The sequence below is a fragment of the Meleagris gallopavo genome, chromosome 11 (assembly GCF_905368555.1).
Source record: "Meleagris gallopavo chromosome 11, MGAL_WU_HG_1.1, whole genome shotgun sequence".
Classification (NCBI taxonomy): domain Eukaryota; kingdom Metazoa; phylum Chordata; class Aves; order Galliformes; family Phasianidae; genus Meleagris; species Meleagris gallopavo.
Genome location: NC_139414.1, coordinates 9,322,336 through 9,336,720, shown reverse-complemented (window position 1 = coordinate 9,336,720; position 14,385 = coordinate 9,322,336). Strand labels below are relative to the sequence as shown.

At 36.6% G+C, this 14,385-nt stretch overlaps 1 protein-coding gene across 1 annotated transcript in view; it reads left to right on the top strand.

Moving 5' to 3' along the window:
- Positions 1-13,718, top strand: part of DNER (delta/notch like EGF repeat containing) — a 109,245-nt gene extending 95,527 nt beyond the window's left edge. The window contains exons 12-13 of the mRNA XM_085233135.1: positions 5,479-5,725; positions 12,631-13,718. Coding sequence (XP_085089261.1) covers positions 5,479-5,725; positions 12,631-12,742 — 359 coding nt within the window. The 3' untranslated portion in view covers positions 12,743-13,718. The remainder of the gene's footprint in view (positions 1-5,478; positions 5,726-12,630) is intronic.
- Positions 13,719-14,385: the final 667 nt, after the last annotated feature.

Sequence of the window (14,385 nt, the reverse complement as noted above, 5' to 3'; positions counted from 1 at the left end):
TGATCCCCTTTAGCACAGAGGAAAGCTTTAGTGCAAACTTGCACTTACTAAGCAGTAGAGAGTACATGAGAAGAAGGAGATATGAAGCCCAACTGTGGAATATTTAACACAGAAATTAGTTTTTATTCCTGCTGCACAGAGGGCTACTTTATATTTCACTGATGTCTCATTCTTGGACTACAGATGTCTTCTCTACTGAAGTTTAGCTGTTCTGAATGCTCAGATACCATGGCCAGGGATCCCTTCAAGATTTTACAGAGATGCAGGCGTTTCTGTGAGGGGATTATTTACACCTCTAACATTTTACACAGAGAATACACTCAGAAAATTCCTATTGTACATTTATGAGAAAATGCCTACACAAAGGCTGGAATAAAAAATGTTTTCTATGTATCATTTCCACAAGGACAATATAAAGCTTCATTTTTTTACTAAAACATGGCTTGAATATATCTACTGCTTTTTAAGTTTATTTCTGTTCTCAGTGTTAGTCCCTACTTTAACCCAAGATGTCATCACCCAGCGTGGTGTTGGGAACGTAGTGCTGTGTGCTGGCTGTATGCAATATTGCTGGTGCTACGTGGTGATCAGGTGAACTTTTACTGACAGGGCTGCTCGACGTACATGTCTCAGGTGTCACTGAGTTAATGAGCAAGGCAGTACAATTCTGTCTTCGTTAGCTAAGTAGTGGGCTGACAGATGAGCTTAGTTCTTAGAGAAAGCAATAATCATCCTTTAGACATATTTCAGGGAGTGCCTGCATATAGTAGCAATTACGTTTCTGTTACATTATGGAATGAATAACTAAGGGGAAACAAGGAGGGCTGCATGTTTCTGAGCCCTGCAGATGAGCTGTATGAAATCAGGGATGTTTGCTCTGGAGTCCTTTGGCTGTCATGCCCTAGGGTCACTAAGAGTTTGGTGCTTTCCACCACAGATACATAGTGTAAATGTGGGAAATGGGGAGAAAGCAGAACAGAGGGTGGAAGGAGCCTTTTCAGCCACCCAGCTGCTGAATTATTCCTGCATCCATCTGTAAAGGACATATACCTCTAATAACTAAAAAGACAGCAGAGGTTCAAGCCTACAACTGTGAGTGGTCAACATAAGTTCTTTCTGATCCGATTTGTAAGTCTGCAAGAGAAGGAGTGGATAAAACTATACTTGAAACATCATTCTCTTGAGTGAGGAGATTGTCTCTGCTCTTAGTGCATATTTCTCTACATGTAGCATCTGGTTATATGTGAACAGCGATGGCCTTGTCTGCTGCTCAAGAACTTGGAATTTCTGCTCATTACATGCTTGCAAACGATGTAAGTTTAAACGATGGGAAGAAGCAACAGCATGTATTTATTACTGTAGCAAGCCTTTCACTGACTTCACTGATTTGTTCTTTTATCTTGTGACTGTTGTGACTGGAGGCAGAGAATTATCTGAGTGTTAATTGGCACTGATAATACTGCAAGCCTGATTTTTAACCAGAAATATTGCTCCTTTTCTTGCCACCTCAACATTTGGGCAATAAATCATATTGTATCTTTCATGGCAACTACTTTCAATTGAAGAAGCTGAAATTATTGTGGATATATATTTTTTCCAAACAAACCAGATACTGGAGTTTATATATATAATAATAGTGTAGAGAAATTAAAAATGCAATCTACCACTAGTTTCTTCAGTAAGCTTATCAACAACAAATGTCCGTTTCCCTTGCTAGTAAAGTTTCTTTTATCCAACATCAAATGAAAATGTTGTTACAGGGCCCTATGATACTTCACAACAGCCGGATCTAGGTATGGACATGCAGCTTCTCTAATCAATACAGTGGCTAATACACAAAGCTGTGGAAGCTTTCCTAAACTCCCTGGATTTTAACAGGTATATAAAGGATTATGCAAATAGAGAGGGACTGAGTTTTGAAGAAATCACTTTGCAGAAGGATTTAGAAGCATTTTGATCTTCAGGTTTTTCTACAGAATTATGTATCTGTGGGAAGTTCTTTGTGCTCAGAGCTAAGAGTTGTCTGATCTGAACCCAGTCTGGTCATGTCTAGAAATAAAAAGTCCATATCCAGCTCCTTTATGAACAGATACAGCACATCTGGGCTTGCTGGAGCTCAGTCAGTGGTGCGTGGAATTTCTATTCAGCTCTAAAGGTTGAATCTTTTGGTATATCTGCTTCTGCTGGTCTCCCCATAGCCCCTTGTCAAATTTATTATATTGCTTCAGCATTTTGTGGATAATAGTGTATTGGAAATTAGATTTAAATGCTGTATACTGGCTTCTTCTCTATTGGACCATCTCTCTGAACACTGGAAAAAGACAAGATGGACTGCTCTTAGGGAGTCTTTTGACTAAATACATCACACTTTAGCTTTTGTGACTTTCTGTTACTGGCTGTGAAGGAGGCTGATTGTACTTAGCTTGTTGAAAAATTCTCCAATTACTGTTAGTTCCCCATTTTATTTTACTAGCTATCTGTTTTACCAGCTTGAATAACTGAAATCACTACTCCAGCAGGATTTCAGAGTTATCCTTTTGTCAGATGGCATTCTTCAGTTTTCAAGCTCTGTATATACAAAAAAACAGTGAAGAAAAATGTAATTCACCTAGATGAACTGTGATATTTATTAGAACATCTTATGGTTCTTTACCAGTGTTAGCAATTCCAATTAAATAGGATTAAATTGGTTTTAATTATAAATAAGAGATTTTTCTTTCAAGATGAACTGTATTTGCCTAAAAAGTTAATGGGGCATTCAGTGTAAAAATGGTTACCAAATGTCTCTCATGGATTCTCTAATGCCTGCTGGTTATATAGTTAATATCATAAACTTTTGCCACTGCTGTAACTTTTAATGTACTTATCAAGGTAAGCCAAGCTGGATGGTCACTTGAGAACTGATACTACAATGTAATTGTAGTGCAGACTGGGTGGTGCTCATTGAAATCTAATTCTTAATTAATTAATCCTACTATGACAACTGATAGAAAATACTGTCATTTTGAGCTGTCATATGTTCTTTCTAATCTTTGGAGTATAAGCTGTTAATCTTTGTATTTTTATCTGCTGAAGAAGAAAGGAAGAAATATCTCTCATAATTATCACACAGAGATGGAAGACACAGAGTCTAAAGCAGGACTGTCTTGCCATATATCTGCTCACATGAGATCTGATTTTGGCTTAGTCTGACAACTTGACAGAAACCACCATGTGTGATGAATGTGCTGCAGGACAAAAATAGAAACCTACCCCAAACTGCACAGAGCATAGCTGCACTTGCTCCTCGTTGCCTGCCCGAGCAAATCGCAGTAACAGCACTACAGAAACATTAAATCCCTGAATGATTCAGGCAGATCAAAACTTTACTGATCTCTGAGGAAGATTTAAAAAAACAGTAAGAAGCAGTCCCATAAATACAGAGCAAATTTGCAAACACAAAGTCTGAGAAAGCACAAGCTTGGGGTGCATCAGGACAGCCCTTCTTATTATGTAAGAAAAGCATCCATTTCTTCAAACGGTGCCCAGATGAATCCCATATGCTAATCTTTCAGACTGTCCCCCTACTTTCCTCTAAAATAGATTTTTTTTCCCCCACTATCTGTATGTTCCCCTGTATTTCTGTGATAAATGCAGATTCTATTCACAGATGCTACTAAACTTGTCATTGTAGCTCAGAGGTTCAAATCACTTAACCATCATCAACATCCTTGAGAGGTGGCTGCTAAGAATATGCTAACATTCTCATAGCACATCCTTGACAACCCTGTTCCCAGACTGCATTTGTCATTAAGGAGTTTCCCAAACAGTGTAAAGCAGAAGTCCATTTAAAAAGGAACAGTCACTTTCCAGAAATAACTTATGAAGAGTGTCAGATTTCTGTAGTTAGAATGATTCAACTCCATTCCAGGTCTGAAATAATTGATGAGACCGTAGCCTTAAAGGACTGCCAAAAATGAACCCTAGAGGGAAGTACAGGCTAGTAAGAAATCTGAAGCTAATAAGAAAGAAGTGTAAAGACATAGGCAATTGATAGATAATTTGCTTGGCATTTACGGACAATAGTTTGGGCATTGAGAATATTTGTAAAAAAAGGTTTGGGATATATAAATACAGGAAACCTCTTCCAGATTAGCTTTACTTTAATTTCTGCTTTGAGACCTTTCAGGGAACTTAGGCGTGAGCTCAGTGCTTATGAAGTGCCCTTTTGTCCTTGAAATGCTGGTCCTTCATAGGAATGTGTATCTGCCTTCCTGTGCTTTGCAGGGCACTATGCATCTCATAAGAGTAAAAGAGGAATGGTTTTTCTTCAGTACAGGCATTTTAAATGGAAGGTTCCAAATATACTCATGTCCAGATATGTTCCAAAACCAAAATCTTTCAAGTCTGATCATTTGCCATTCTAAGAGTGAACCTTAAGCATAAGGTCTTTGGCAGAATGATGGTGGAAGATGTTAGTGCAAAAGATAATAAGTTTCTTGAGTGAAGTGTCATGCCTACATGTAAGAGAACTCCTCAACCTGTACTGTCATCTCTGGAAGAGGAAGTCTTTTTTCCTCGAGTGACTTCTGCTTTGTCTGTACGTGAGGAGGGAGCTGTCAAAATAATGGGGCTAAGGAAGAAAATGTATGAGACACAGTGCCTGTTTTTTGTACTAATCTGTGCACTGACAAAAAGACTTATCTACTTAGGCTATAGAATTTTTTTTGTCAGAGAATGTACTCTTGCAAACCAACAAGAATATTGATCTGTATTGTGAGATCACCTAAATCTAATTCCACCTTGATTGAAGGTGAAAATTATCAAGCTATTGAGGATTTGAAAAAGACTTTAAACAGTTTTGCTATTTAAAACATTGTAAATTTGTATAGTAATAACAGATAAAAAAAATTAAGGCAAGAAAAGTGCATTTGCAGGTTTTTGGGAGAACAGTCTGGTGCTGAAAGTGTCTGCATTTTGGTACAGACACAACAAAACCCTGTATTTGAAAATAAAACCAAACATGTTTAATATGCATTAAATCATATTTTAGTAGAAGCATTTCAATAATTTATTGGGAGAAATTGCACAGAAAATCTATAAAGCACTGGAAACTTGTAAATAAAAAACCTCCCTGCTTTCATAGAGCATGTAGTTTAGTAAAGCATAATGTGAGAATAACTAGGTGGCTTTCTATGATTTAGATTAAACAGGAGACCAAACTAAAGAAATGATTTTTTTAATGATCATTAAAAAAATTACAAAAAAGAAAGATGATTGAAAGATAAAGTAGTGATGTTTGAATTTGCTGCACATTAGGCATGCTGAGGTATCCATAGCAGAGACTTGAAAGTTTCAAATTATGTATTCCTGGCCTCAAAAGTCTCCAGAAAAATACTGAAAGTGGATATAATAAAATAATTCCATTCAGCAGGAAGGTTATAAAGTATTATTTCATACTATAAAATACTAATTATACCTTCTATTTCTTATTGGCAGATCTGCAGTGGAAGTCCGGGCACATGGCAGAGAGCCTAACAAACATGCCTCGTCACTCCCTTTATATCATAATTGGAGCTCTCTGTGTAGCATTCGTCCTGATGCTGATTATTCTAATTGTGGGAATATGTCGCATCAGCCGTATCGAATACCAAGGCTCTTCCAGGCCAGCCTACGAAGAGTTTTACAATTGTAGAAGCATCGACAGTGAATTCAGTAATGCAATTGCTTCTATCCGACATGCCAGGTTTGTTCTGGGGATGTTAATTTAAAAGAAATCTGTTGTGATATGTAATTTCAGTCCCTGCGTGTTGCATCTAACTGCTGCTGGCAGAGAATGGGCTGCTTCACTGTGAGAAGGCTGGATCACTGGCATTGCTCCTTGTTCTTTCTGATCCCTGTTCTGTTCTCAGCTGAAGTATGGTAGCACAGCACAACTCCTTGAAGGCAGCGGGAGTTACTCTGACTTTATTTGGTGTGACTAGCGAAGAGGGACAGATGCAGTCCTTAGCCTTAAGATCTGTTTAGGGTAAAAATATTCTCTAACTGATACATGCAAGTAATTTGATGAGATAACAAAGCCAGTTGTTGATTTTCTGACTAACTTACCATACTATTCAGTCGGATTCTTCAAATGACTCATCTTCTGTGCCCCTATTTGCCTCCAACTGAGGATCTTTCTTACTTGCTTTCCTCAAGAGAGTAATCTCTTGATGTTTAGTTTTAATGGAGTGATGGCACCCAGGGCATTGAGTGTTGGAATAATATAATAGCCAGACTGGAAAGGGTTCAAGAGTTCAAGTGCTAGCCATTGTATTGATGTAGCATTAATTATACCTAGCTCTCTACCAATAATTGCCTTTAAAAACCTCCAAAGTAGTTGAATTGAGTTAGAAAGTGCTTTCCTAAAATCCAACCTAGATTTTCTTTGCTATGCAGTGGGCCACTTCTTACTGTTTTTCAGGTCATCATGGACAGTAGTGTATCACCATTCCCTTTACAGTACTTATGTAGATCAGGTCTCCGTCCTTCCCTTCCTCCCTCAGTAGAAGCACAACTATTACTTTCTTCCCCGGAGTAAGCGAACCCATTCCTTCAGTATTTCCTCCTGGATCATGTCAGCATCTTTACTGGCTCCCTGTGACGTGTTCCAGATTGTTTTTCTCTTTTTCGAAGGGTGGTCCCTCAAACTGGAAATAGTTATCCAGCTGAAGCTTTGCCTATACCAAAAGAACTGAGCAGTCCCCTCCTGTATCTTATTTATGTCAGTTCTATTCATACATTTGAAAGTGAAACCTTTTTCTTTTAATTGGCTTTACACCAGTAACTAATGATTCAATTTTGTGATGTCTTAGTCTCTTCCCTCTCCCCCAGCATCCTTTTGCCATATTGCATCCTAACCAGTGTTGTTTTTTATGTATTTGACATCTCTCTTAATAGGGTAGAACTTCCATTTTTTGTTGTTCCTTTTTCCCATTTTTTTTTGTCAAGATCACTTTGAATTTTAACAACAATTATGTTACAATTAAACTGCTTTTAAAAGAATAGAAGGAGAGATGCTCCTGTGCATTGACGTGTAGAAATGTGTGCATACTGGATTTTCTGGTAATTCATTTTCTAAATGCTCCAGTTCTGTTTCAATGCAAATAAAAAAGGTTAATTTGTACCAGTACTGAAGTTCTCCAAGCAATCTGAAATAGGTGAGGAGTTCCCACAGGCTCACTTAACCATACTACAGCTTTGAGCAGTAGCTCTTTAAAGTGTTCCAACTAGATTTACATTAAAACATTTGTTCATTGTCAAATTATATTAACCAGTAAATGTTTTAAAAAGAAAGTTGTATACAGTTTACTTAATATAGTAATCCAAATAATATCAGTACTCTTTTAAGTCTTCCCTTGAAGTCTCTTTTGTCTCTCAGCCTTACATTTTTTCTGCTGGGAGCTCAGCATCTCCACAGCACACACATCCTGAGGACTGCTTTTTTCTTTCAGTCCTGTATTGGCAGAGGAGGGAGTTGCTTTATGGCACATGAAATGCTTTATAGTTTTTTATTCATTGGCCTTGTGAATCTGCTGTTATGTCCTGTACATCTCCAAGGGTGGAGAGCAAGTGCAAGTTAATATTTCATATCAAATACCTTTTGTCTTACTTGTGCAGCAGTGGTGAATGTGTCATTCATGTTCACTTACTACTCCTGTTGCTCTTCCCCAAAAACTGGGAATGGTCTCCTGAGGAACTGTGAAACACCTGGGTTTCCTTATTTACTTCTCAAATCAAATTTGGCAGCTTTCTATCCAAGGGTACCTAAGTAAAGTGTGTAGCAAGACAGGATCTTTTGAATCTGAATTTCCTCTGCTTTTTGGAGTCTCACTGGCTGGTAATGGAAATGTTCATAATGAAAGTTTCCTGTATGAAGCCATTTACATCTTGGAAATTGGACAATTTCAGGTCTTTTTACTAATCTCTGGATTACTCAGAATGAATCTCTACTTATTACAAAAGGCAATATTTTAGAAAAACAAATTTGCATCAGGGTTAAGTAGCATCCAAAGAAGTCTTTAAACTGGGATGTATTCATGATGACTTTTTCAGATCTAAATTAAGCAGTTAAAAATCACATTATTGGAACCTGACAATAAAGGCTTTCCCTATCTTGGGAAAGGTGGTCCTATAAAATGCAAATGAAAATAAGTATATTTATTCCAAATAATTCTTCTCTGCATCTCATAAAATGGATGCATGATAAAAAAGCCAAGACAGTTGCCAAGTTAGTTAATTAGAGAGATTTGGTGTGAAGGTTATTGTGTCCATTTTGGTTTCAGGAAGATGTAAAATACTGCTTTGATCATGTCAATCCAAGAAGAGGAGCACAACTTTCATTGCTCTTTTTTTATAAACCCACAAATCTGCGTATTAAGAAAACCCAAGTCTGAATTTTGAGACTTACCGTATTAAAAGACCTGACTTTCAATTAATAGCTTCTCAGCATTTTCTGAAAATCGCTCTCTTTCTCAGTTAGATACCAAAACTTGTTAGTAATTTTGGAAAATGTAGGCCTAAGGAAAAGTGAGTAGATTATTTTCTTTAAATGTAAGGTTTCTGACAGCGTCAGTACGTGTCCAGGGAGTATGGATGCCTGGTGCATATTCTGTAAATTATTTTAAAATTACTTGTTCAAGTTTCTTAGCAGGTCTTTCTTCTGATCGTTTTTTTATAATTTGATCTTTACTAATCAATGTACTTTAGCTGTAAAATGAATTAGAAAATGAATGTGCTAAAGGAATACTTTTAGTAAATGTTCTTAGAATTATCAGACCAGAACTAGATAGTCTTCTAACAAAAAGAAGCACTGTTGTTTTTAGTATTCATTATGCAGAGACTAAATAAATACTCCATTTATATTCATCTCATTTTTAAAGCTTTTAAATTTTGAGAATGCTGTTATAAAATAATTGACCACTTGATAATGCAGCCGTAAGATTCCATTAAATTGGAACCAGGAACTGCTGTTGAAACTGTATCATTCACTTTAGAAAAACATCCACACTGACTTCATAAAATATCTGATTACAGCCATGGCACTACTGTAATTTTTTGTCGTATTTAGATACCATTAGCATTAGACTTCATGCACTGCTTATAGTGTAGTTTGTTTAATTCTTACTTCCATGTGCTGCCTCTTGTTCTGTCTGTGGAAGCTGAAGAGCCGTGGTGCATCAGGGTCTGATTAAGTCACCTTGTCACTTCGGGGTCAGCTGCTCCCCACTACATGCCCTGTGCACATTCTGTGCAGTGAGCACGCTCCTGTGATTGTCTGCTGTGTCAGATTGCAGAACATGAGGCTTCCTGAATCTGATGAGCTTTAGCACAATTTTCTTATCCTCTGCCAGCGTCTCAACTTCATGGAAACTGTAGGATTACAGTTCAGTAATATTAAGGAACACACAGTGCCACTTGTGAACAAGGTAGAGAAAATTATTTTTCTCATTATTCTCCTCCTGTGGAGAAAAGAATAATCCTTTCCCCTGTGGGTATGCATTTTTTTTTCCTTCTGATCTCTCCCTTTTCTTTTTCATGATTAAACTTTATTTGTGGATGCATTGTATGTTTTTGAGCAGAGTAGCAATAGGTGGTTTTTCTTCTGCTTCTAGGGATGCTCCAAACTGCAGCCTGAATCACCGAAGTTAGACGTTACCATTTCCTTAGAGTTTGGCTATATAATTTTCTCAAAGTTCTTCTACTTGGATGAAATTTGTGAGGTTAATGATTCTCCATGGCTAGCTCTCTTTTGAAATGTTTTTTAAGGAAGTGGAGAGGCAACCCTGTTCCATGTTGAAGTAGATTTTGCAGACAGACATGGAGTTGCTGTCGACAAGAATTCCTATGTTGAATATATACTATCCCCCAAATTGTCATGGAGCCCTCTGTCTCTTAGTCAAGTTACACAAGTTGATTTTATTCTGTGTTTCATTACAAAGCTTAGTGCCATGCCAGTACTCTTCAGACAACCCTGTCTGCATAATGTACCTCATCACTATGAGGGACATCTCCTGTGTTTCTGGATGCTGAACCAACAACACAGTTGTCTGTCCACCTCTCCTAGTCTTCAGTGATTATAACTCTCATTATAATCACTCACTGGTATCAGTGAAAGAGAGAGTGTAATAAACTTGTATAATTTGTTTTCTACTTATCATCAAGCTTCCACAGTTGTAAATAACATGAACTAAACTATATCAGTCATCTACTTAATGTGCACTAAATCAAATCTAGCATATGTTCTACTTTCTAATTCTCAGTATCACTTTTAAATGCTTTCTATGCTACTAGTAAATATCTCTGATAGGCACCTTGGAACAGTATTATTACTCATAAATAGTAATTAATGCTAAACTTAGAGGCCATAAAACTTCCCTAACACTCCTGATATGTTGTCTTTATATATCTAAGTTCATAATTGTTCTTCTGATACAGTATGCTACTGTTAAACATCCGTTACATCCCTCCAGTCTTTTTCCAGAATCTGTGCATCTCCAGACTGAGATTTCCCCATCTGCTGTACAACCTTTGTTCCTAACCTTTTTTCATTTTTCAGTAGCAGCATATTAGTTCATCCACTATTCACTGCAGCAGGAACCTTCTTCTTTTCACTATTTATTGCCACTTTAATCCTTGCATCTTGCAGACCGTATTGGTAATTGTTTTATGTTTTCTTTTCTCATCAATTAAGCAGTAAAATAGCATAAGATCCTTTGCAGCCCTCCTACGTCCACACCCATTAAGTTAGAACTTCCCACTCAGGACCTCTGAGTTGAGTGTTTGGCACTACGAGTAGGGCTGGCTTCTGGGCCGCCTGATCAAAGCAATGTGGTCACCAGTCGGATGGCTCAGCCAGGCCACAAACAACTAGCATATGTGCTGTGGTCTTTTCTCAGCGTTTTCTAATTAGGGGCACATGTCAACCCTGACCTACACAAGAGAACAAATTTTGTGCTGTTCTACCACGTGCAAAAAGCCATGTGTTCTCTGTTCTTGTCAAAAAGGCAAAATTTTACTTAAATCCTTGGAGAATTTTCATTCCTGTTTGTATCTATGAAAAAGCTCTATTTGCTTTAAACCTTTGAGAATGATGAAGAAAATGGGTGATTCAGAACTCATTGCTACCTCTGACTTAGTAAGATACAATAACTTGATTCCCTGATTTGATTCCTGGAATTTTATCTCATTTACAGAAAATCAGATTTATCTTTTATGAAGCCGATGAGTGAACATTGCTTGTTTATACTAAAGTAAACTGTAGAAGAAAGGAAATATTCCTGCATGGAAATGTTATCTAGTGTGGCCTTACTGACATCTGAAAAACTTTGCAAGATGAGATTTCCAATGTTATATTTCTTCCAGCAATTTTAACTTTACCCATAATTCCAGATCACTAAAAACAGCAAAGAATTAAATTGGAGCAGTCAGGAGGTTGTATAAAAATCTGGAAAGAAAATCAAGTTAATTTTGTTTTGGTCTAAATACTTATTATCCTCAAAATCTGGCTTTTCCAAATCTCACCTTCCCATGTGCACAAGTTAATACTGAATTAATACAGTGCATAAGAAGGGAATAAAAAGAATCCTTTGTTTAGATCACTACATAAATAAGTCTTTGTGTTTCTGTGTTAATATTTTGCTCTGCATCAGTCCACAGGGAAGGCAGACTTGACTCTTTTTTGCCTCCTTTTCATATTATTCTTTTTGTTTAAAATTCCTGTAATTGTAGTCAGAACACAGAAGATATTTTTCCACATTCAAGTTGCAATTTGTTTCTTAACAAATAATCAGAATAGTGATAGATTGTCAATGCAGTGCAAAGGCACCTTGACAAGTTCTGGATATGTCAGCACTGGAACCTCAGTGGTATGGCCACAGGAGTTCTCTGCACTTTGTTGCATGTGATACCTTTGCGAGATTAGTATGTTTGTGGCATTGCAACAGCTTCCCTGTCAGAACAGAGAAGTTTTGTCAGAATTGCTAATACTGTGCAGGATGCTGATAATTTCACCAAGCTTCTCAATTGGATGTCAGGTGAGCAAAGCCTTTAAATTAGTTTTTAACACTTCATCTGTAGCATTTGATTAATTGCACTACTGTTGCATTTCCAAATGCAAATGTAACATGGTTATCTGTGATTTGTGAGTTTTTTGTTTGTTTGTTTTGTTTTGTTTTGGTTGATATGTACGACCTGACCTTAACATAGGTTGTTAGAGAAGGCTTTACAATAAGAAAATCTAAAATAAAAATCTGGCTTTGTGAAAACATGTCAGTTTTACTCTCAACTTCTACAGTCTTCTCAGATTCTGGTACTGCTGAACTCAGCTGCTGAATTCCTGCAGAAGTCCTTTGATATGGAATCTGTTTATTGCATTATCATTATGATTACTATAATTATTTGTTAATAATTAGAATTAATAACAGTGAGTGGATGCATATATTTTTAAAGTTCCAGTTCAGATAGGTAAACATCTGTACTTCTGGCATGTTGCAGTATAATTTAGGATTTACCTAGGCTCTCTGGGTTGTTGCAGCACACCATAGCTCAGTGGGTTGTTGCCGTTAATGTGTTCATACTCCCATTTGTCACCAAACCTTTCTTTTGTTCCAGGTTTGGCAAGAAATCCCGACCTGCAATGTATGATGCAACCCCCATTGCTTATGAAGATTACAGCCCTGATGACAAACCTTTGGTTACGCTGATTAAGACAAAAGATTTGTAACCTAGTGTATCTTTTTTGGATTATTTTTCAAAAGGATGGGCTACTAACCTAATTTAAATATTTTTAAGAAGAAAGCATAAGTAATTTAAAACCATTAGATGCTTCAGAATTTTCTGTAGAATATTTAAGAACCAATTTTCTGCAGCTTTTAGTTTGGAAAAATATTTTAAAACAGAATTTGTGAACTTCATGAATTACATTTTAATGTACCTTGAGCTCTATAAACTATAAGCTTATGATAGTGTGTGCTTTTTTCTTGGTAGACACTATTTACTAAGCCCAGATTGAGTTTCTTGTGCTTGTTACAGAACAGAAAATAATAATTAATGAGGAGTTCTTTATGACATGTCAGTGCCAGCTTTCTCAGTAGAGGTAGGAAAAATGTGAAGCATAATATGATATATAATATATCTATTAATTAAAAAAGTCTAAAATGTTTGTGTTGTGAAGAAGAAACTAGTAAAAATTATTATTCCTAATCTGAATGAATTAGCTTTTGCCTTATTCCATGCATGGATAGATAGCCTATTTCTCCATTATTTCCTGAAAGTTGCTGGAACATACTCTTGAGTTGATGTTTGACATTTTTGTAATAGTATTCAGGCTAGGCCTTGTATAATAATTAAAGTGCCTCTTGAGGCAAAGTAAGGGCACGATCCTTTAAGCATTGAAATCAATGAAAAAACTTCCATTGACTTCAGTGGGCATGGGATTAGATCCTACAATTGGACTGAATCTATATTTTTCTTTAAAGGTTGAAGTTTTTTATATTGTGAGTAACCTAAGCATATGGTTTGAGTTGTTTGTTTCCTAAGGTTGTTGATGTACAGTATTGTTTCATGAAATATTGTGTATTTCTCATAGTGCTTCTAATTTAGGATCAGTATGGTTTATTTGTGGCTGTATTTGATTGCTTATGGTCTTCTTAAAATTCTCGCTTATTTCAGAAAATATTGAATAAATGTTATCAAGTGAAGATTGCAGTTGTTTCTTTTGTTTTTCTTTATTTGGAAATGTTGTCTATAAATCTGAAAGGACATGAATGTATATTGCTATAGATAATGCCTGAGAGGATATTTCAGCTGTTAATAGTCTGAAAACTAAAAACACCCAGGGGCTTTATTGACGGGTTATTTTGGCAGAGGTTAGCCAAAATGGCAGAAATGAAGAATTATGTGATGTTTCTGGTGAAGTAATGTATCTTTGAGCTTTCAGTGTAAGGTAAAGGAGTGACAAGGCTTCTCTGGCTTAGGTTTAAGGAATGGCAGAAGGAGAAAGTTCAGGTTTAAATCTGTATTTGGATTAGATTAGGATGGCCTAGAATGAAAAGCTCTGTGTTTTTTAGTTCTAAAACTAATACCCATTTTCAGGTGGAGAGTGTAGTAAACCTGGAAGTAAAACCTGTAGTAAATGGTTTTAGTAAAACCACTCCATATCATAGACCACAGCTCAGAGGAGTCTCTTACTGTTGGAATGGCTGGGTGGTTGTATATGTCAGCTGATACTGACATATCAGTATGCTGTTTGAATTATATAAAAGCCAAATGCATTTCTGAAACCCAGAATACTTTTCCCAACAAGCCAACAGACATTTGTTACCTTGAGCTTTCTTGTTGGCACAAGACAAGAATTACTAGTGGGAG